Source organism: Malaclemys terrapin, chromosome 21, assembly GCF_027887155.1.
Source record: "Malaclemys terrapin pileata isolate rMalTer1 chromosome 21, rMalTer1.hap1, whole genome shotgun sequence".
Lineage (NCBI taxonomy): Eukaryota > Metazoa > Chordata > Testudines > Emydidae > Malaclemys > Malaclemys terrapin.
This window is the reverse complement of record NC_071525.1, coordinates 1,163,716-1,183,741: the sequence shown is the minus strand read 5'-3', so window position 1 is coordinate 1,183,741 and position 20,026 is coordinate 1,163,716. Positions and strand designations below refer to the sequence as shown.

The following is a 20,026-nucleotide window of genomic DNA, read 5'->3' as shown; positions in this document are numbered from 1 at the left end:
GAGCAGAGGCAGAGAGAATGGGAGTCGTGTTTAGTAAGCCGGGGTGCTGAGGGGTGCAGGAGGTGCAGCTGTGCTCAGGGGAGGAAGGCCTGGTGTTACTTGCTGGGTACGCGGTAGGTGAAGCAAAAGAATTGGGCAATCCAATGCAGCCAAACTTGCAGAGGAGGGCAGGGAAGCAAAGCCAGGTTTCTGTGAGAGGCGGTGTTCCGTGCTCTCGTGTGAGAGGCATTTGCAGTTGTTCTGTGATGGAGGAGCTCTGCTGACTATATCTGCTTCCTTCCTCCCCTAAACTTCATGGCAAGAGCCGCAGCGAGGCCTTGCACGCTGAGCTGAAAGGTGGAGTGCTCGACACCTCAGCACGCCGCCCGTGGAAGAGGGCAGGGGTCTGGTTCGAATGCTGGACTGGGAGGCAGGGCTCCTGCGGTTCTTTTCCCAGCAATGCCCCTGACTCCCTTGGGAGTGGTATTCCCCATGTAGGAGGGGCCTAATATCTCCCTGGAGGTTAACTAACTGTGAAGAGCTTTGAGATGCTCGATGAAAGGCTCCAGGGAGGGGCAAGGCCCCAATCATTTATTTCATTACTGAAACCTAAAAGTGGCAGGACTAGCGTTCGCTCTCACAAAACAACCGGTATTGATCCAACCTTGTTTCACGTGGCAGATCTAAAGAACCCGACGGACTCATCCGTTCACAGCCCCTTCACCAAGCGTCAGGCTTTCACGCCAGCCTCAGCGATGATGGAGGTGTTCATGCAGGACAAGCAGCCTGTGGTGACAGCCTCTACAACGGCACCGCCCCCCCCATCTTCCCCTCTGCCCAGCAAAACCAACCCTGTTCCCCAGATGTCCCCAGGGTCATCGGACAACCAGTCCTCCAGTCCCCAGCCAGTGCAGCAGAAGCTCAAGCAGCAGAAGAAGAAAGCCTCCTTGACATCCAAGGTATGGGGTGTGCAGGGAGGTGGCAGCAGGATCGAGGCAGAGCAGTGTGGAGTTGTAGCATTCTCCCACCCTGTTAATGGGAGTGGAGCTGGATTTGACTATCCTGAGTTGGATTAGGCTCTTCGTAGGCTTCTGTGTTCCAGGCTGAACAGATTCATGTTCACAGCGTAATCCGGAGCGCCCAGAGCACCTGCAGACCACAGGGGAGAGCGTGTTCGAAATTCCAGCAGGGTGAGGGTGGGTGTCACTGAAGTCAAGTCTGGGGTTCTCAATATCTGACTGCAGAGTTGTAACCCTGCAGACATCTATGTAGGTGAGCCCCTGTGGCCTGATCCCTGTATTCTGGGGCTGCTGGTCAGCTGACCTCGCTCTAGCATCGTGACACTGAAATGTGCGGCGAGCTGAGGTCAGAGCCCTCCTGTGCACATGTCGAATTTTCTCTGCCCGCTTCAGTCTGATGTGGTGTTCAAGGTGGTTATCCCTGCAGGACGCTCGCGCGAAGTCCCCTTTGCCCAGTTCGGTTGTCCTTGCAGTGACTTGCCTTTCAGGGACACCTCCTTCCTTTGCAGATTCCTGCTCTCGCGGTGGAAATGCCTGGCTCAGCAGATATCTCAGGGCTAAACCTGCAGTTTGGGGCATTACAGTTTGGTTCGGAGCCTGTTCTCTCGGAGTACGAATCAACGCCCACGACGAGCGCCTCTGTGAGCCAGTCTCAAAGCAGCCTCTACACCAGCACTGCGAGGTAAAGGCCTGGGGCGCGCAGGGAAACACCCCAATGCCCATGGTGGACAGAGGCAGGTAGCACTTGCTCCTTAGCCATTAGGGGCAGCCTTGCTTCTAGCTCCGTCTGGGTCTCAATGGCCCTGCTATAAAGAGCCTCTATGCTCTAACCCATTGCAGGGTCAGGAGGAGAAACAGCTTCACCCTTACCATAGGGGCACCTTGTTTGTACTGCTGAGATTCTGGGGTCTCCTGTACCAGCCACAGCACAGTGGGGCGGGAGTTTCCTTGGTGTCCAAGCTGCCTGTGTCAATGAGCTGACCCTGCAGCCTGCTCCGGGAGCTCCCGAACCATACTGCATACCAGTAGACCCTTTCTGGCTGGTCTCATAGCCATAAAGGGGGGACAGCGTATGCAACAGTAAACAGTTAAGTTGCCAGCGGACTCATTCAGACAAACCTATGGCTGATTGGCCTGCGGTACTTAAACAGAAAGTAAATTCGGGCAGGTTTCCTGCTGCTGTTAAACCACTCCCTGCGAATAATGAGAGGGGAATCCCAGCACAACTGCGCCTTGTTCCAGGTGAACAGGTTCAGTGTGCCGCCTTCTTCACACTATAAATACAGACTGTGGAGACTTCTGTAGCAAACCGGGAGAGAGCTGAGCATGTCTGTCCGTTCCGACTGAGCGTGCCTTGTCATATGGAAGGGTTCTCACCCCAGACTGGCTAGCTGATCTTCCTCCGAGAGCTGCTGCCACTCCCAGTCCCTAGCATCCCTTATTGCGCAACAACATTGCCCCCGATGAGATGCTGAACAGGAAGCCGTTGGCCCTTTTGTCCCGGCGGAGTTACTGGAGATGTCTGGCCTTCAGGCCGGGGAGTGGAGGAAGTGGCCCTCAGGAGCTCTAATGTAAACAGTGACTTACAGCTGAGCTGCCTGCCCCAGCCCCTTCCTGTGCAAGGTCCGTGGTACAGTAATTCCCAAGGGTTTCAGTGACGTCTGGGTTCTGTGTGATTACTGCTCAGAGCTGGGTGGAATGGTGGAAGAGCTGGGGAAGACCTGTAACGTTCGGCAGTTCCTCCTCCAGCCATTGCTGTGTGTCCCCGGTTTATGTGCTTGTCCAGTCTGATTTTACATAGATTTGTATCCTCTCTCCTTATCAAACTCCTGAGTCTGTCAGAAAGGGGAAAACTTGCCTGGATTTTTCATGCTTAGTTTTATTCTGAGCATTACAGACCCGTTAGCCTAGAGATACTCAGACCTCAGTGGTTCAGGAGCCAAATTAGCCATCAGCATTACCCAAGAGTCACAGTTGTGGGAATTCATGTTTCATTTACTAGAGTGCTATAAATTCATATTTAAACAGCCTGGCCGGGGAAATGTAGACAATTCTCACAGCAAAATGACTGACCAAGTATTATTGTTTTATCGACTACAGCTGGTTAATAACCTAGTAAAAGCATCCTGATTGGTTAATAACTTTAGTGATTAAATCGCACAGGGGTTTAATAGCTGCAGGCGATCCATTAAAGAGCTGCTGCAAGCCTCACTCTGAGTATCCCTGCATTAGCCGGTCCTCACAGCCTCCTCCTAAGTACTAGCTCCATTGTATGGGTGAGAAAAGGAAGCCCAAAGAGATGAAGTGACTTGGCCTGGGCCACGCAGAGAGTCAGTAGCGTCAGAACTTGGGAGTTCCTGGCTTCCAGTCCAGTGCTCAGTCCACAGCACCACAAGCCTTTTTCAGTGAGTCTCTCTCTGTGGCTCGGTCGTCCCTCTGCTGGGTTTGATCAGCTACATTGGTTAGCACATTTAAGCAAAGGCTTGAGGCTGCCAGCCCAGCAGGGTCATTTTGGAGAGAAAATAAACGCCTTCCTTTCTTTCTGTGTAGTGAATCTTCGTCCAATCAAAGCCAGGAGTCTGGTTACCAGGGCGGCACAATACAGACAGCAACGTATACCTCCCAGAACAGCGCTCAGGGACCACTGTATGAACAGAGATCCACCCAGACCAGGCGATACCCAAACTCCATCTCCTCCTCGCCCCAGAAAGACCTGACCCAGGCCAAGGTAGGGAGCTGGCCTTGACTGCCTTCCGGGGCCAGCGCATCCCCTCTCGGTGGTGCTGTCTTACCGTGGGAGAGTGTGAAACCCTGTGTGGAGGGGTGGCTGTAATTCTGCAGGACAGGAAAGGCGTAAGAGAAATCAAAAAGCTGATAACTGGGCCCTGCAGATCCCGGCAGAGGGAGAGCCGAGTGCTCAGTTTTGCTGGCTTGCTATGGAAAAGCCCTCTCCTCTGCCTGAGCTAGGGGCTAGCTGCTGTCCTCACCACAGGATGTGATGGTTGTCTGCAAACTGGCCTTGCTCAGGACTGAAGGAGGAGAGGTGGGAGTGGGTCACTTTAAATGGAGAGGTGAGAGAGTGGAATCATGGGTTTCCTCAAACTTCCTTGCAAAATCTGCACCACCAGCTAGTGGCAGGGTCTGTCAATATTTGTTGTAAATTGGAGCTTTATCGTTCATTTAGCCCCAAGTAGGCATAGGTGTAATCCGGCCTTGGAGCTGCAGTGCGGCCCCTTGGGTGCTGGTGTGGAGGGTGCGTTTACAGTGCCAACAGTGGATGATCTAGTTATTTCTTGGGATGGGGAATGTGTGGGATTTTCTCTTTCCTTCCCGTGATCCCTAGTGTCTCCCCTCTCTCTGGCCAAGGGCTGCACACAGCATCCTGGAGCCTGCCACGCCACACCTGGGTCAGCTGCTGAGAGGGCTGGTGCTGCTGCTTGGAGAGTCTGTCCCTTTCTGGTCATCCCTGCAGGCTGCTCGGGGTGGCCTGGTGACCTCTCTGGGTGGGGTGGGAGAATCGCCTCGAGGATTCTTTAGTGTCGCCTCTTGTCTTGTGGAATCTGATAAATGTACTGAGAACCCCTCACAGTTGGTCACATGTCATGTGCCTGCCGAATGCACTGGTATCAAGCGTCCCAGCGCTGAGATTTGTTCGCCTGCAGTGAAATTCACTGGTGGCCAAATGCAAACTGACAGCCAGTTCTGCTTTTCACACACACCTGTGGTACTCACTGCAGAAGGGTAGTGCTGAGGTTGAGACTGTACATTCCTATGGATCACAAAACTATCCAGACTGGGAACAGTTAATGGAAACATCTGTGTTGGAGGCGATGCAGACATCTTGATCAGCGCTTGAGCCGGCCTCTACTAGGGATTAGGAGGTTTCTTGCACCTTTCTCTGAAGCATCTGGTACTGCCCATGGTCCGAGGGGAGCCTGAACGAGGTTAGCCTCGTGTCCAATCCAGTCTGACAATTTGTACGGTCACAAGTCTGCTCCGGGAGCTATTGTGTGGGCCTGGAGGGGAGTGAAACAAATGCAGAGGGGTCAGTGAGGACAAGCCGCAGCCTTTACCGAACTCTCCCCTTTCTTTTCCAGAATGGTTTCAGCTCTGTGCAGCCCACGCAGTTACAAACCACGCAGGCCGTCGAAGGTGAGTGCCAGCATGACATGCGGGGGGTTGGGTTTGCTCACACCACATGTGCCCTTGTGCTCCTTTGGGGGTTGTGAGCAGCAGCCTTGATCCAGGCTGGCAGAAAATCCTCACCGTGCTGGCCCGCTCTGTGCTGCTTGTTTGATTGGCTTACCCTAAAATGTTCTGTCTTTTACCACTTGCCTCTGTGACTTTGGGCAGGTCACTTAACTTGTGTGCCTGTGAAGTGGGACAGTCTATTCCCGATGATGATCCTTGGCACTTAGCAAGGGCTTTTCATTCCTAGATCTCAGCTCTGTGTGAAGCTGGGTAAGGATCATTGCTTCTGTTTTACAGTTGAGGGAAACTGAGGCACAGAGGTGCAGTGGCTTGACCATGGTCATGCAGCAGGTCAGCAGCAGAGACGGAAGTAAGCTCCAGGTCTCCCATCTCCTAATTCTGTGCTCTCGCCGCCAGTTCATGCTGCATCCCCTTCCTCCACGGGCTGTTGGGAGGGGGAATGTTTACAGGTGGAAATTGCTGGTGTTCTTCCAGTGCTCGGAAGGCCCCTAACCACAGCTTTCATTCATAGGTGCTCCAGGCCCTGTGGTGAAATCAGATTCCCCCTCTGCCCCCAATATCGCACCTCTGAACGATGCAGTATCAGCATCATCCCTGCTGACAACAGCCAGCCAGCACTCATCAGCTCTGAGTAGCCTGAACCACGCTGAGGAGCTCCCCAGTACGACCACCGCCCAACTCAGCAGGTGAGCTCGGGGCGTTCCAATCACTGGAGAAGCAGAATGCTAGGCCCTGTACAGAAGTGGTGAGTGGAGGGGACCACTTGCTGCCCATGTGGGGATGCGGCACCCCTCCTCTCTCCAGAGGGGCCTCCAGGATCCCCTCACTCCGACACCATGTGATGGAGTTTCAGTCATTCTTGGCAAGAAAAGGTGCCCCTTCCTCTACCTGGCCAAGGCGTCAGGGAAGCACTGGCTCCACCAAGGAAAGTGCTGTCAGGGGCCCTTCCCTTGAAATGTCCCGTGCTGTTTGCCTGGGAAGCAAGCCCAGCTTTGCTGCCAGGGACTGGACTGCACCTGGCTTCCATGTCTCTTGTCCATCCTAAACGCGGTCCAGTCCTGACACCTGACGTTCCTGTGGAGGAAGAGAATGGAGCTGTTTGGTAGCATTGGAGGGGGAGTGGAGCCCTGCTGTCTAACTCTGCGGTTGGCTTGACAGCTTTTTCTCTCCTCCTGCAGCACGTTACCCACCCAGCAGAACAGCCTCTCCTCGTCCACGTCCTCTGGGCGCACATCAACGTCAACGCTTCTGGTGAGTCCAGATGCTGCAGTGCAGATCTGCGAAGGCACTGAGCGCCTGTGACTCCGGCCCCACTCGCTGGAAATATGGGTGCACCGTCCCCTGGGAAAGCCAGGCCCCGGTCGATGTGTATAACCTAGATCTGGTGGCAGAACTGCCCACAGCCAAGTAACGAGGGCAGCCAGTCAGTCTGAGATGGGGCGGGGCTCAGCCAGGTTGGCCATGGAGGGGGCTGGGTGGCGATCTAAAGGTTGGGGGGAGGGCATTTGTTTCAACATATTGCATGCCTGTCCGTGGCTCCAGACAAGAGGAGGCCGTGCCTGTTTGTCGCATACCAATAGCTCCTTACTAGCTTGCTGTAGCCATTAAGGGAGGAGCGCATGCCACAGAAACCCGGAGTTGCAACCAGATGCAGTCAGACTAGACTGTGGCTGGTTGAACTGCAGCGCTCCGACATACCGACTGCTGGCAGAGCTGAAATCCTGGGCCCAGACACCGCTCTCCTGGGATTGCTCTGGAGCTGCCCTCGGCATGCTTAAACCCCCGGCGGCGGCTCTGCACTGTTTGCTTATGGGAGCAGGGGGGGGTCTGGTTTCATTGGAAGCATCAGGGAGCTGGGTGTTCCTGGGACGTTGCTCTTACCCCGGTAACACATGGGATGAGCGGTCCCTTTCTCCTGGTCTCTCTTGCAGTGCTATATTGTTCCCTGTGTGCTGGGGCAGGCTCCGGGCTCGCTTAGGGGGTTTGCTCCCTTTTTAATGATGGGTCCTTTCAGTACTGCCCCTTCCAGACCAAAGGGCCTTTTCATCCTGTATCAGTAGCTCGAAGAGCCTTGAGTCTCGGGGGTGGTTTCTCATGCTGGCTGTTGGGCAGCCAGTTCCCCAGGTTCGAGGATCTCACCTGAGTCTGAACAGGGAATCTGCCAGAGGGACGGCTCTTTGCAGAGTCGGTGACGGGGTGTGAAGAGCCAACAGCGTCTTGCTTCAGTGGATTTTCTCCCCCATCTTCCCCTTGTCCTTGTCCCCCAGCTGCCCGTTTGGGAGTGCTGGAGGGGTAGGGGAGCCCTTAAAACCTGGGACCGTAAGATTTGCCCTGGTGGCTGAGGGGGGGTTTCGGGCGGGTTTTGTTTTCCTAGTGTAGGTAAACTCCTCCACCTTGTGACTTTGGGAGCTGCTGCGCTGGGTTTCCCTGGCTGTTTTGTTCTGCCTGCAGCCACGTGGCACCGTTTGTTAGCCGGAGCTGTGTAACTAAAACCGGGAGAGCTGCATGCCCAGTGCACCAGCAAAGCCAGCTCGCTGCTGCAGTTAGGGATTTCCAGGTCCAGACAGCTGTTTGCACCCTCCCCCCTGCATACTGCTCCTGCGGGGGGTGGGGGTGGTTCACCCCTGCTTGGCTACATGGAGACTGCCTGGGCCTCTAACTCTCTCTCTCCCCACCCCCCTTTAGCACACTAGTGTGGAGAGTGAAGCAAGCCTCCATTCTTCTGCTAGCACTTTTTCCACCTCCTCCAGCACAGTCTCGGCTGCCCCACCTGTGGTCAGCGTCTCCTCCAGTCTGAGCAGCGTCAGCAGCTTGGGCCTGAACCTCAGCAACAACTCCACCGTGACCGCCTCCACGCGCAGCTCTGTGGCCACAACATCAGGTGCTGGGGGCGGGGGGAGCTGATCTGGTACTGGGGGGGGGGGGCTGCCGGGGGATGGGGGAGGGCGAGAAGCTGATCTGGTACTGGGGGTGGAAGGGCTGCGGGGGCGGGGCGGGAGGGGCGTGAGAAACTGATCTGGTACTGGGGGGGAGGGCTGCGGGGGGGGGGGGGAGGGGCGGGAGAAGCTGATCTGGTACTGGGGGAGGGTAGGGCTGCCAGGGAGGGGGGGAGGGCGAGAAGATGATCTGGTACTGGGGGGGAGGGCTGCCTTGGGGGGGAGGGGGAGAAGATGATCTGATCAACGTTTGTTTGTTTCACTGTGTCACTGTGTTTTCCTCCTTCAGGAAAAGCCCCTCCCAACCTCCCTCCTGGAGTTCCACCATTGTTGCCTAATCCGTACATCATGGCTCCAGGGCTCTTACATGCCTATCCGGTGAGTGGGGCTCCAGCCGAGGTGCCGCATGCCAGTAGATCCTTCCTAGCTCTCTCTGTAGCTAGCAAGGAGGGACAGTGCATGCCAGAGGAATCAGAGTTGGTACCAGATGCAGTCAAGCAGACACCACCTGGTTGAACTTGCAACATAAAACTCTTACAAAAGCTAATCAATGGGGCTCCGCTAGGTGGGAGGCCCCTGGGCTGTGAAAGGGCCCTGCGGGAGGGAGCAATGTTTGTGTGCAGGGGTAAGTGTCACTTGGTGGAGATGACTGCAGGGGTGTTCACTCGGTCAGCGTCGCTAACCTCCAGCAAGTAGGGCATATACAGACACCCCCACCCCCATGCAATGCAGAGCGAGGAGCCCTGGTTCCCAGCCTGGTCAGCCAGCAGCACCTATTGATCCAAGGTCCCTGGGAGCAGAGGTTTGGAGCAGTGCCAGCTCCTTGGTGGGTTAACGTGCAAACAGCTGGAATGGGAAGTGGGCAGCAGTGGGGCACTAGGACTCGCCACAGAGCTTTCTCCTTGCGGTAGAGAAGCAGGAGCCCTGGAGCACTGATTGCAGTGTCTGTCCTGGGGAATGGTGTCAGAAGCTGGGGACCAGGGTGACAGACTGAACCAAAGATCTTAACCGAGGTGCTCAGCTTTTCCATACCGGCCACCGTTGTGTCTGGTGGTTGTGAGGTGCCCCCCTCGGTCAGGAGCCCACAAGCTTAGCTATGTGTGTGTGTGTGAGTGTGTGAGAGAGAGAGAAACTAGAGAAGTGACACATTTGCGTATACAACTTCTGCAAACTACTTACAAGCTGGGATTGTCCCACTGATATTTGATGAGCCCTAGAATCCCACATGGCACCACATCACATAGCAGCGAACTAGAGATCTTTGGCCAGGTCCCGTAGCAGTTTCTCTCTTTCCAGTCACTCTGTCTCTTGTTGTCATGGGGGGGGGGGGGGGGGGCTGGTCTTCATCCTTGGTCAGATAATTATATGGACATGGTCTGCCATGGCTGCTTGGTAATGAGCTGTACGATTTGTGTACCTAACGCAATCTCCTGTTCCTTTCTTAGCCACAAGTGTATGGTTATGACGACTTGCAGATGCTTCAGACGAGATTCCCATTGGTGAGTACGTAAAATAAGATCTGTAAGGCGCTTCTCTAATCCTAGCAGCCGGCCTGCGTCTCTGGACCTAACCAGTGAATCCAGACAGGCATACCAGGTTGTAAAGTATTGGTGAGAGACTAGCAAAATGGGATTCTGTATGTATACAGCTGTGGTGCTTTCTGTAGAGGTCAGTCTAATCAATTTGATCAGTTCAGCTCCTTCACGTGCTCTCGGGCACTTGAGAATCAGTAGCATTAATTATTGGGAGAGTAGGTTTATGGAGCCGAACAAGCCGAGCTCTGCTCGCTGTGAGCGGCGGATGGTGCTGGCTAGACTGACTTTCTCCAGAAATAGAGGGACTGCTTGCCCCCGGGATGCGGCACGTGTTCTGCAGAAGGGAAGTTATTCTTATTCCCGTGGCTGTGATGCTGCAGGTACCGTCCTGGTCCTTTAAAGAGCATGCATACCAGTAGACCTTTTCTAGCTCTTCTAATGGCCAGACAGGGGGGATGGTAAATGCAAGAGCAAATCCGGAGTTGCTACCAGATGCGATCAGCCTACCATGTGACTGATCTGAACTGCATGACTCCAACACGCTGGGCTGTTGCAGCCTGGAAATCCTGTTTCTCCAAGAGGCCCACCTTTGTAACAGTATGTAGCTCAGTGCGCTTTCTCCATGTCTCTTTCAGGATTATTACAGCATCCCATTCCCTACCCCCACCACCCCGCTGACTGGAAGGGACGGCAGCCTGAGCAGCAATCCGTATTCTGGTAGGAGAGAGGCCCTCATCCCTCGGGTTTGGGTGGCTGGGCTATAGTGTGAGCACTGGGGCAGTGTTCTCTTCTGAAAGCAAAATCTCCAGGTGCATGAGGTGTGAACACTGCACCTGGAAGCAGCCACGCAGCGAAGCTCTTAGATTCTGGATGTTCCACGTGGCAGGCTCTGCTGGAGTCTCTCCCAATGAGCGTGTGGCATTGCCTGTGCTTTGCTCACCCTGCACTTAACCTGCCGTGCTAGGGAAGGGCTTTGACATCAGCCGCTTGTTTCTGAGCCGCCTCGAACTCCTGCTGTTCGTTGTAGCTTCCAGTGCACTGCCCCACTGGGACTAGCACTGCGCGGTTCGATCCTCGGGAGTGTTGGGGTGGCTAGCGGAGCAGGCACTACCTGTGGCTTGCGGTGGTTATCCAGCTTAGTGGCTTTGTTCCTTTCCTATTGGTTCCTCTGACAATCCCGTTTCTGGTGTGACCATGACTGGACACCTCATTGCAGGAAAATGTCTAGAGGGGTCCATTGAGTAGGCAGATGAAGAGCTGCTTGTGTGGCTTGGCAAAGCAGTGTCTGAGCAGGGGAAGGTGGAGGGGGAGGGACAGGAACGCTGAGAAGTAACAGCATGAAATTCAGACGGAATAGCTAGAAAATCAGCTCGTTTTGGCGTGGAAGAGTCCCAAGGGAAGAGTCCGGTGGGGCATTTAAAATCTTGACTGGGCAACACACAGGCAAATGCGCCCTAGGGGCCAGTCCGGAGCTGGAATTAGGAGGGGCCACCTGGCCTAAAAGGGGCTTCCCGTCCCAACCCCAGCACTGAGGCCTGCAATTTGCTCCTTTAGCCGCTTGTCTTTGCTTTCCTGGGCATGGCTTCTCCTCCTGCTTCAGCCCGCTGAGCTCAGAATCCCAGCCCCAGGCTACTGGGCTGTCGCCTGCAGCATTTGCCAAGTTCGCACTGGAGCCATAATTCGCATTTGTGGTTGTCCTGGAGCTGGCTCTCGCCGAAGTCACTGCCTTACTGTGTGCGCTCTGAATGGGGAGAGTGTTTGCAGGGAAGAGCAAGCAGGTGCTCTTAAAGAAATGCAAATGGAGGCTTCCCAGACCCCTCGGCCTGTGCCCAGTCGGCAGGGCCAGCTGCTGGCAGGAGCAGAGGAAGTGATATTTGCGAGTATTCTCTGCAGGTCATGGGGCCTCTGCAAGGTTCTGGTTCTCTGCCATGGCGTGGAGAGGATGGAGGTGTGAGCAGCACTGTAAAAAGAAACTCTTCACGTCTTCAGCTAGTCAATAGCTGACTCCCGCGTTCAGTGAGATCCGAGCACCGGGCAGCTACTGGCTGACGGGGCAGGGCTCTTAGGGTCTGTCTACACTGCGCTTTAGACACCCGCAGCTGGCCTGGGCCAGCGGACTCAGGCTAAGGGGCCGTTGAACAGTGGTGAGATGCTTGGGCTGCAGCCTGAGGTCTGAGACCCTCCCGCCTTGCAAGGGCCTAGAGCCTGGGCTGCAGCCTAAACGCCTACGTGAGCCCAAGCCTGCAGGCCCCCTGGCGTACACCTACCCGTGCAGCTTGGGATCGCTAGTGAGCTGCTGCTTTGTCCTGGGCCTGTTCCAAGCTTCGTTTGGAATTGCCATAAACTCCGGGACTCTGCTTGCGAGATCCTGGCGCTCAGGCTGCGAGTGGGGCCTGTAGGAGTCTCTCCGACAAACCCCAGTGTGGGTGGGTCTCACTCGCTCTGTGCGGGGCTTGGAGTGTGAAGGCCATAGGCTTCTATAAGGGCTTGAAGCCCTTTGGCAGGACACTACATCGTGTAGTTTAGCCCCTGGGGAGCTGGTTACAGGAACCCCTCTCCCTTTGGGGTCTGCTTGCCGGTGGGTTGTGAGGGGCACAGAGGACAGGGGCTTTGGGGAAAGCAGTTGGTTTAGTAACTGTCCAGCCTTGCGTGGCTGCTGTGTGCAGAGGGGTCCGAAATGAGTTCTCTCCGTGTACCAGGCCCCTGTGATTTAATGGCTTGGAATCCTCGAAGGATCATCTGGAGGTTGGGGCAGGGGCCTGCCTTGTGTTCCTGGCTCTGCAGCTGTCACTCTGGGAGCCTGGGCAAGCCAGCTCCCCTCCCTGAGCCTCCCCTGTCCCCCACGGGGGGGCGAGGCTGGTTGTTGGCCAAGTTCTTCGAGATCCTTGTGAAAGGTGGCAGTGCAAAGCAGTCGCTCACGTGTCTGTCGCTCAGCCCGGCGGCCTCGTTCCCACCTGTATCCCTCCCCGCTCCAGGTGACCTCACGAAGTTCGGCCGAGGCGACGCCTCCTCCCCTGCTCCAGCAACAACTCTGGCGCAGCCTCAGCAGAACCAGACGCAGACGCACCATACCACGCAGCAGACGTTCCTGAACCCAGCTCTGCCTCCTGGCTACAGTTACACCAGTCTGCCCTACTACACAGGGGTACCAGGGCTCCCCAGTACCTTCCAGTATGGGCCCGCCGTGTTCCCTGTGAGTGCTCCCCCTTCCCACGCCTCGGGGGGAGGGGCAGGGCGTAGGAGCCTGGCTGGCCCCGTGCTCACCGCCCTGGTCCCTTTCTTTCTCTAGGTCGCTCCTACCTCTTCCAAGCAGCATGGTGTGAATGTCAGCGTCAACGCATCAGCAACCCCTTTCCAACAGCCCAGCGGCTATGGCTCTCATGGATACAGCACTGGTAAGAGACATTCGGTGGCCAGTCAGTCGGTACGCCTGTAACATGTGGAGGGTTGTCAGGGGGTCACAGGAGAGGAACCGGGCAATTGTCCTGGGCTGGAACAAACTAGTCCACTGAGCCTGCCTGCTCTGGGCTGCTGGGCCGTCACAGATGATGCCTTTCGGCATTGGGTCTCTCCAGGTTGCTGTTGGAAACAAAGTGCTGCTGTGGTCTGGACAAACACCACTTTCAATCCCAGGCCAGGGAGATCCATCAGAAATCATCCTTGTGTTGAACTGTGCCAAACGTCCTGGGACTGACTTCAAGAGCCCTGGGGCTGGGGTGGCCGCTTATCCAGGGGCGTTTACACCTCATGGAGTGGGCGCCTGCTGGCTAATTAGAAGCAGTGCTGTGGAGTCCTGAGTTGAACAGCGACGTCACTACCTCCGAGAGACAGCCCCCCACTCTGTAGGGAATTACTTATTCCTAGATGTACAATTTTCTATTCAAACCCATTTTATTCAAATAGCCCAGCTTACCAAACAATCCGGATTGCACTGTCTGACTGCCCTGGCCTCCTCATTGTTGATCACTCTGCCAGTCTCTGTTTCATCATCAGTGACTTTATATTTGTTTCCTGATCACTGGTGAAAATGATGAACAGGGTCCGACTTAGTACCAATCCCACAGAAACACCCATTGACAGCTACTGTTTGAGATGTCAGCCGGTTCTTAATCCATGTAACGTGTACCCCACGGGAGTTGTACAGTGCCAGTTTTTCCATGAGAAAGTCGTGGGGCACTAAGTCAGACACCTTCCAAAACTGTATTACATCTGTGCATTTACCTTTATCACCCAAACTTGGAATCTCAAGGAAGTAAGGCTTGTTTGACAAGCCCTATTTTCTGTAAAACCAGGTTGACTGGCATTATTATATTCCTGTCCTTGAATTCTTTTTATCAGTTGAATCCCGTATCAGCTTTTCCATTATTTTGTCTGGGATTGATGTCAGGGTGCCTGGCCTGTAGTTACCCAGGTCATCCTGCTTGTCTTTTCTTGTTTTAATGTTGGCACAATATTTGCATTCTCCCAGGCGTCTGGAATTTCTCTAAGATTTCTGCCCGTGTGTTGACAGGCTGGGCTTTGTCTGACACCAGACAGTATGTGCTGTCTCCACTGGGCTTTGACAAATAGCAGGTGTCTCTAGTGTTTGTGCCCAGCATCAGGGTGAGAAGGCCCAGCTGGTCTGTGTCCCCCACCATGACCTGTACATCAGAGTAATTCTTGCTGCTGCGCTGGCCCGGTGAGTCCACTGACCCTGCCCTGGCCTTTCCAGCCTGTCCTTGGTGCACTGGAGGTGGGAAATGCACTGGCCACTCTTCTTACTGCCAAGGTCAGCGCTTAAGGCCAGGGGACTTCTCAGCAGCCTGGAACCTAGATCCATTTCTGCCCCTAGGCCACGGTCATCTCTCTTCCCCCAAGACCCTGAGCGACGGCACCTGTTGCTCTGTGTGCCGAAGTCTGGACCTGGCATGTCGTTTGCTGGGAAGTTGCAAGCTGAAGTGAAATCTCCGCCCATCTGGTGGTGTGTGTGTGTGTGTGTGTGTGTACTCAGTCCCCACGAACAAATGTTGCCTACAAATCAAGGGCTTTAGCTAGCACTGGGCCTGGGTGTGCGTTAGACTTGCCCCGCTCCTAATGAGTGTGGTGTATTAAGGGGCTACCCTGCCCTTTCTGTGCCTTGTAGGGGCGGGAATGTGCTTCGCCCCTGCTGTCCCCAAAATGCTGTGGCCACAGCCCTCTTGCTCTCAGCCCCACCTCCGTGGTTGCAAAGCCCTGGCTAGTTCAAGAGATGGGGAAATGTTCCATCCCCTTCGTTGTGGCATCCAGGATATCCTGGAAATGTTGGGCTAGAAGGGACTTCAAGAGGTAATCAAGTCCCGCCCCTGAGCTGAAGCAGGCCCAAGTAAACTTAGACCAGCCCTGACTGCTGTTCGACCAACCTGTTCTTAAACCTCCTCCCTCGGACACTAATGACGGAGCTTAACTCCCCTGAGAGCTAGGAAGTTTTTCCCTGATCTCACCTACATCTCCCTTGCTGCAGATTGAGCCGTTACTTCTTATCCTACCTCCCGTGGCCGTGGAGAGCAATTGATCATTGTCCGCCATGTAACCTCCCTTCATGTATTCAAAGACTATCCGGTTCTTAATCCCTACGCTCTGTCGTCGTCTCTCAGGACTGAATCTGCCCAGTTTAACCTTTCCTCCTAGGTCTGGTTTTCTAAACCTTCCATCATTTTTGTTGCTCTCCTCTGGACACTCTCCAATTCTTCCACATCTTTCCTGAACCAGCCCCCAGAACCGGACACAGGATTCTGCTGAGGCTTTGCCAGTGCTGAGTAGAGCTGGGACAATGACCTCCCATGTCTTACGTGCGACACTCCTGTTCTCACTCTGGGGGTATGAGCAGCCTTTTTTCCACCTGCATCCACTCGAGCCCCCAGGTTCTTTTCAGCAGAACTACCACCTAGCCAGTTATTCCCCACTTTTAGTTGTGCATTGAATTTTTTCCTTCCGAAGTGAAGGACTTTGCACTGTCTTTATTTAATTTCACCTTGTTGATTTCAGACCAACTCTCCAATTTGTCATGGTTGTTCTGCATTCCAGTCCTCTCCTCCATCGTGCTCGCAGCCCCTCCCAGCTTGGTGTCATCTGCGTGCTTGATAAACACGCTCTCCACTGCGTTATCCAAGTCATTAATGAAAATATTGACTAGTATCAGTCCCAGGCCTGTCCCCTGCAGGACCCCACTAGATACACCCTCCCAATCTGAGAGCAAACTGCTGATAACTCCTTTGAGTTCAGTCTTCCAACCAGTTCTGCACCCACCTTATAATTTATCTAGACCACATTTCTCATCGGAAACCCAAAGAAACTGCTTTGGCAGCGAATTGTTCTGTTCTGGGAGCCAAGAGCTGCCTGTCACCCTTTCCTGATCGTCTCCTCCTTGACGGATCGTCCCAGAACCAGATCGAAGTCCACTCCAGTCAGGATCCTTGCAGCAGGAGTTCTTCCTCTTGTCTGAACAGCTTTGCTAATTCTGCAGAGCCACGCTCCCCTGAACGTGGGGCTTGGTGCCATCGGAGCTGTTCCCTGTACCAGCATTAGCAAGGTGCCAAACGGCTCCACACAGGAGGGCTGGGATGTTGACTGAATGCTGGTGTTGGGCCATCTCAGCACACCCTTAGTAGTGCTGAAGCTACCCGGCGACAGTGCGTAAGCTCTGCGGGCATGCCCCTAGCGGCGCATTCAGCGGTCTCGGGAGCACGCACTAGTGGAACCGGAGAGATGAGGAAATGGCAGCTGTTAGAAATGGATGGCCGTGGATGGCCAAGGTCAACCCCTCTGGGGACCGTTGTCTAGAAGGACAGAGCTGTCGTGCCCTTCATAGGAGCCCTGCCCCTGCCGGGTGCCATCTGGCACCTCACACAAAGCAGAGGATTTCTTCTCCTGGTATAATCGGGTTGAGGTGGGGGGTGGGAGCAGGGTGGGGTGTCTGAGGCCAGGGCATTCAAGCCGGGAATGTTACAGATTCTCCACTCCTGAGAAGGGGCTTCCTGCTGCCGGGTGGGGGGGCTCTTCAAACCCACCTAGGAGGGGGGTGACTCTCCAATGGCTGCATTCGGTGCAGTGGCTCCTTCCTGCCCAGGAGTGGCGCTGGTTCCCCTGGTAACCCCAGGGTGCCCAACCCCTGCCCTGCCTGACGCAGCCTTTTGGATTCCTCCCTCCACAGGTGTATCCGTGACATCCAGTAACACGGGAGTGCCAGACATCTCGGGCTCCGTCTACTCCAAGACCCAGGTTGGTGTCTCGTCCATGGTCTCTGGGCAGATAGTAGCTGGGGGGGGGGGCGCTCCGGGGGGACACGTGCCAGGCTTTGTGAGGACTGCTGGCCTGTCTGGGTGTCTGCAGTGCAGCTGGGAGCGTGCCTCTCGGGCCAGTTAGACACTTTCACTAGCTTGGCTCGAGCTAGTGCACTTCAAACCGCTGTGGACATGGCCCAAGCCTCTGCCGTTGTTGCGACGTCCACGCTGGACTGAGAAGCACGCGCCCAGCTGCAGTGTAGACATGCCCCCTAATACAGGGGGCTCTGTGGGGCGATTGTCTCTCCTGGCAGAGGAGATCTGGCCAGGTGGGATTTGAGAGAGCGGCCAGGGGCTGGGAAACGTCTCCCCTCTGAAGCAGGCAGGGTGAAGGAGCCTCACCCTGCACCTGCCCACACCGCGGCCACTGGTGCTGGGGAGACACAGGCATTTGCCAGCGTGGATCTCCTTGGCGCCCCTCACCCCCGTGGTGTCTCCTCGGCAGCAGTCCTTCGAGAAGCAGGGATTTCACACTGGAACCCCGGCAGCCTCGTTCAACTTGCCTTCAGCACTAGGCAGCGGCGGCCCCCTCAACCCCGCGACAGCCGCAGCGTACCCACCGGCGCCGTTCATGCACATCCTCACCCCGCATCAGCAGCCTCACTCGCAGATCCTCCACCACCATTTGCAGCAGGATGGCCAGGTAAGCAGCCCCCTAGCCCCCTGCCGGGTTATTTCCTAGGGCGCTCTCTCGCTCCCCTGGCCCCCCCCTCCCTTCTCATGCCCCACAGCGGACACATGCAGACACGCGGTGACATGCACACGCTCGTTCACGCCCGCACATACACGGCCTGTGAGAGGAAGAGGTGAGGAAGGCCCGGGGTGCACTCAGCTGGGGGGTACTCAGCGCCACCCCATTGCTGCTGGGCCGTACCAGGTACGTTCAGCCATTGCCCCTCCCCCCGGGAACATACCTGGTACGTCCTGACCTCCCCGTTCCTTGGAATGGCGGCTCCGCAGGCCAGCAGTGGAGGGGTTAATTGCCACCCCCACGATCCCGCCGTAGCTGTCAGGTCTAACCGTGGATTTCTATTGTCATAGTTTGTCCCTTTATTTTACATATCCTGGTACTGCAACAGCTTCCATATTTGCAGATGATACTGTGCTGCCAACGCCAGCAGGAGGACCAGGTAATGAACCTCTCTGAATGATAATGCCTTGCCCCCTCCCCACCCCCGCCCCTAGGCCCCTCAGCCCCGACTAGCCCTTCAGACTCCCCCGTACCACCCTGCCAGGCGAGGAGGGAGGCCCTCAGTCAGTAAGTGCGCACACACTCACACCCGCGGCACACACACACGCCCATGCTCACCCCCGCCCACCCCACCCCCCAGTTCCCTGAGCCCCAGCCCTGGCCGAGCCCTCCAGCTGCTGCTGCGTGGTGGTATTGGAAGCATTCCTGGTCCGGAGGAAGATGCACGGAGTGGCTCATGTGGAAGGGGAAGGCGGGGGGTCCCAGCTGGGTCGGGGGCTATGAGCTGGTGTCAGCCTGCTGAAAAGCAGGGCTGAGAGAGCCGCTGGGCTGGGGGTGCGGTGCGGGCGGCTGGGCCGTCTCTCTGGGCTAGAGCGGCAGCAGTTTGGCACCATGGCTGCCTTGTGCAGCAGAGTGACGCTGCGGCCTAGAGCTCACCTGGCACGGTGAGGATGGGGCAGGTCACCTGGAACTGGTCTCGCAGGTCTGCAGCTCGTGCTGTTAAGCGCCGGTGCGGGACTCCTGGCTTTGAGGGCAAGGCACGTCCAGAGCAGGCCGGGCTCAGGACCCCGGGGATTCTTAGGGCTTCCAGCTCCCCCCAGTAACCCTCTGCTTCCCCTCCACCCCCCCCTCAGAGCGGCACCGGACAGCGCAGCCAGGGCAGCTCCATCCCCCAGAAATCCCAGGCCAACAAGTCCACCTACAACAGCTACAACTGGGGCGCCAACTGAGGCTGCGGCGGCCCTGCGCACCTCGCCACTCGCTTCTGGAAGAGAAACGTACCGGAAATGACAACAAAGGAACCCGGGGAGGAGAGAGTGCCCCCTATCCCCCGGCACAGCGCCAGCAGCCCCCGGGGCAGGCCGGCCACTTGGCTCTGCATTGTGTCTGTTTTCAGCCACCTTTCCTGTTGTATGTAATATAGAATTTGTATTTTCTCTTTTTCTCTCTCTCTGCGTTCAGACTCTGAACCGTTTGCCGTAGGGGCCTTTTTTGGTTTTTACTCCTTTCTCTCCCCCCTTCTCCCCACATCCTGCTGCCCCCTGACCCCGGTGGACCCAAAGGAGTGGAAAGCTGCAAGCCCACCTACAGCAAACCCCCTTTAATATTAGGAATAAGAACAGTAATTGATATGAACAGCATTGTCCGATGAATTAGTTGAAGTGTTTTTTGTACTGTGTTCTAAATTTAATGGATAAATGTGTCTTGTATATAAAAACGAAAACCCCACGCCGTCCTGGAGTCCTCATTTCCTCCGCACACTCCATCGCTCCCACAAGCCCAGGAGGGTATGTGGAGGGAAACCCCTCTTTCTTTTCAGTTCTCCATCTGCCCCTTTCCCCACAGTGGGCCCCAGACCAGGTCCTTCCCCTCCCCCCTTGCACGCTGTAAGTATATTCTGCTTTTGGGTTTTTTTGGTCTTTTTTTCTATGCAGTCCAGATCTTGTATTTTTCAGTTGGAACTGGTCACTTCAAATGAAGCCCCCGCGCGGGTTATTTACTAAAAGAGAATAAAACTCACAAAGTGATGTGTGTATTTTTTAATCCCTACCTTCTGAGCCTTGGTCAGGATTTTTGGCCCTGGGCCCTGGAGCAGGTTACAGGTGCTGGCGGGGGGAAAGCAGCAGGCCAGACCCTGTCCCAGTATACTGATGGGTAGTGGAGGAGGCCAGGCCCGCTCCATCTCTGGGCCTGCCTGCCCCCTTTTTGTTTACACCTATGTCTCAACAGCTGCTGGCCCTCCTCAATGTGGTCCCCAGGCATCTTTGCCCTTTCCAGGGCCCAGGTACAGGCATGTTCTCGGCCCAAGACGAAGTGGAAGTAGTCACTGGCTGCGGGCGGTGACCCAACGGAACTG

The 20,026-nt window shown here is 55.6% G+C and overlaps 1 protein-coding gene and 2 non-coding genes across 22 annotated transcripts in view; all 3 read left to right on the top strand.

The window, feature by feature from the left end:
* UBAP2L (ubiquitin associated protein 2 like) overlaps positions 1-19,398 on the top strand; it is a 42,388-nt gene extending 22,990 nt beyond the window's left edge. For 8 of the 20 annotated variants that reach the window (XM_054010446.1, XM_054010438.1, XM_054010443.1 and 5 more), the window contains 16 exons: positions 661-938; positions 1,508-1,680; positions 3,549-3,726; positions 5,096-5,150; positions 5,722-5,896; positions 6,389-6,461; positions 7,896-8,091; positions 8,436-8,524; positions 9,592-9,645; positions 10,317-10,398; positions 12,657-12,874; positions 12,971-13,076; positions 16,850-16,917; positions 17,425-17,622; positions 18,059-18,109; positions 18,804-19,398. In XM_054010446.1, coding sequence (XP_053866421.1) covers positions 661-938; positions 1,508-1,680; positions 3,549-3,726; positions 5,096-5,150; positions 5,722-5,896; positions 6,389-6,461; positions 7,896-8,091; positions 8,436-8,524; positions 9,592-9,645; positions 10,317-10,398; positions 12,657-12,874; positions 12,971-13,076; positions 16,850-16,917; positions 17,425-17,622; positions 18,059-18,109; positions 18,804-18,899 — 2,090 coding nt within the window. In that variant the 3' untranslated portion in view covers positions 18,900-19,398. Of the gene's footprint in view, positions 1-660; positions 939-1,507; positions 1,681-3,548; positions 3,727-5,095; positions 5,151-5,721; positions 5,897-6,388; positions 6,462-7,895; positions 8,092-8,435; positions 8,525-9,591; positions 9,646-10,316; positions 10,445-10,499; positions 10,981-12,656; positions 12,875-12,970; positions 13,077-16,849; positions 16,918-17,424; positions 17,623-18,058; positions 18,110-18,803 lie in introns of those variants that run through there. The other 12 variants (XM_054010449.1, XM_054010445.1, XM_054010441.1 and 9 more) reach the window with 5 other exon arrangements.
* Positions 2,014-2,151, top strand: LOC128827582 (small nucleolar RNA SNORA58). The gene has a single exon (XR_008443001.1). It is a non-coding gene; the product is annotated as a small nucleolar RNA SNORA58 (small nucleolar RNA).
* LOC128827584 (small nucleolar RNA SNORA58) lies at positions 10,087-10,224 on the top strand. Its single transcript, XR_008443003.1, has one exon. It is a non-coding gene; the product is annotated as a small nucleolar RNA SNORA58 (small nucleolar RNA).
* Positions 19,399-20,026: the final 628 nt, after the last annotated feature.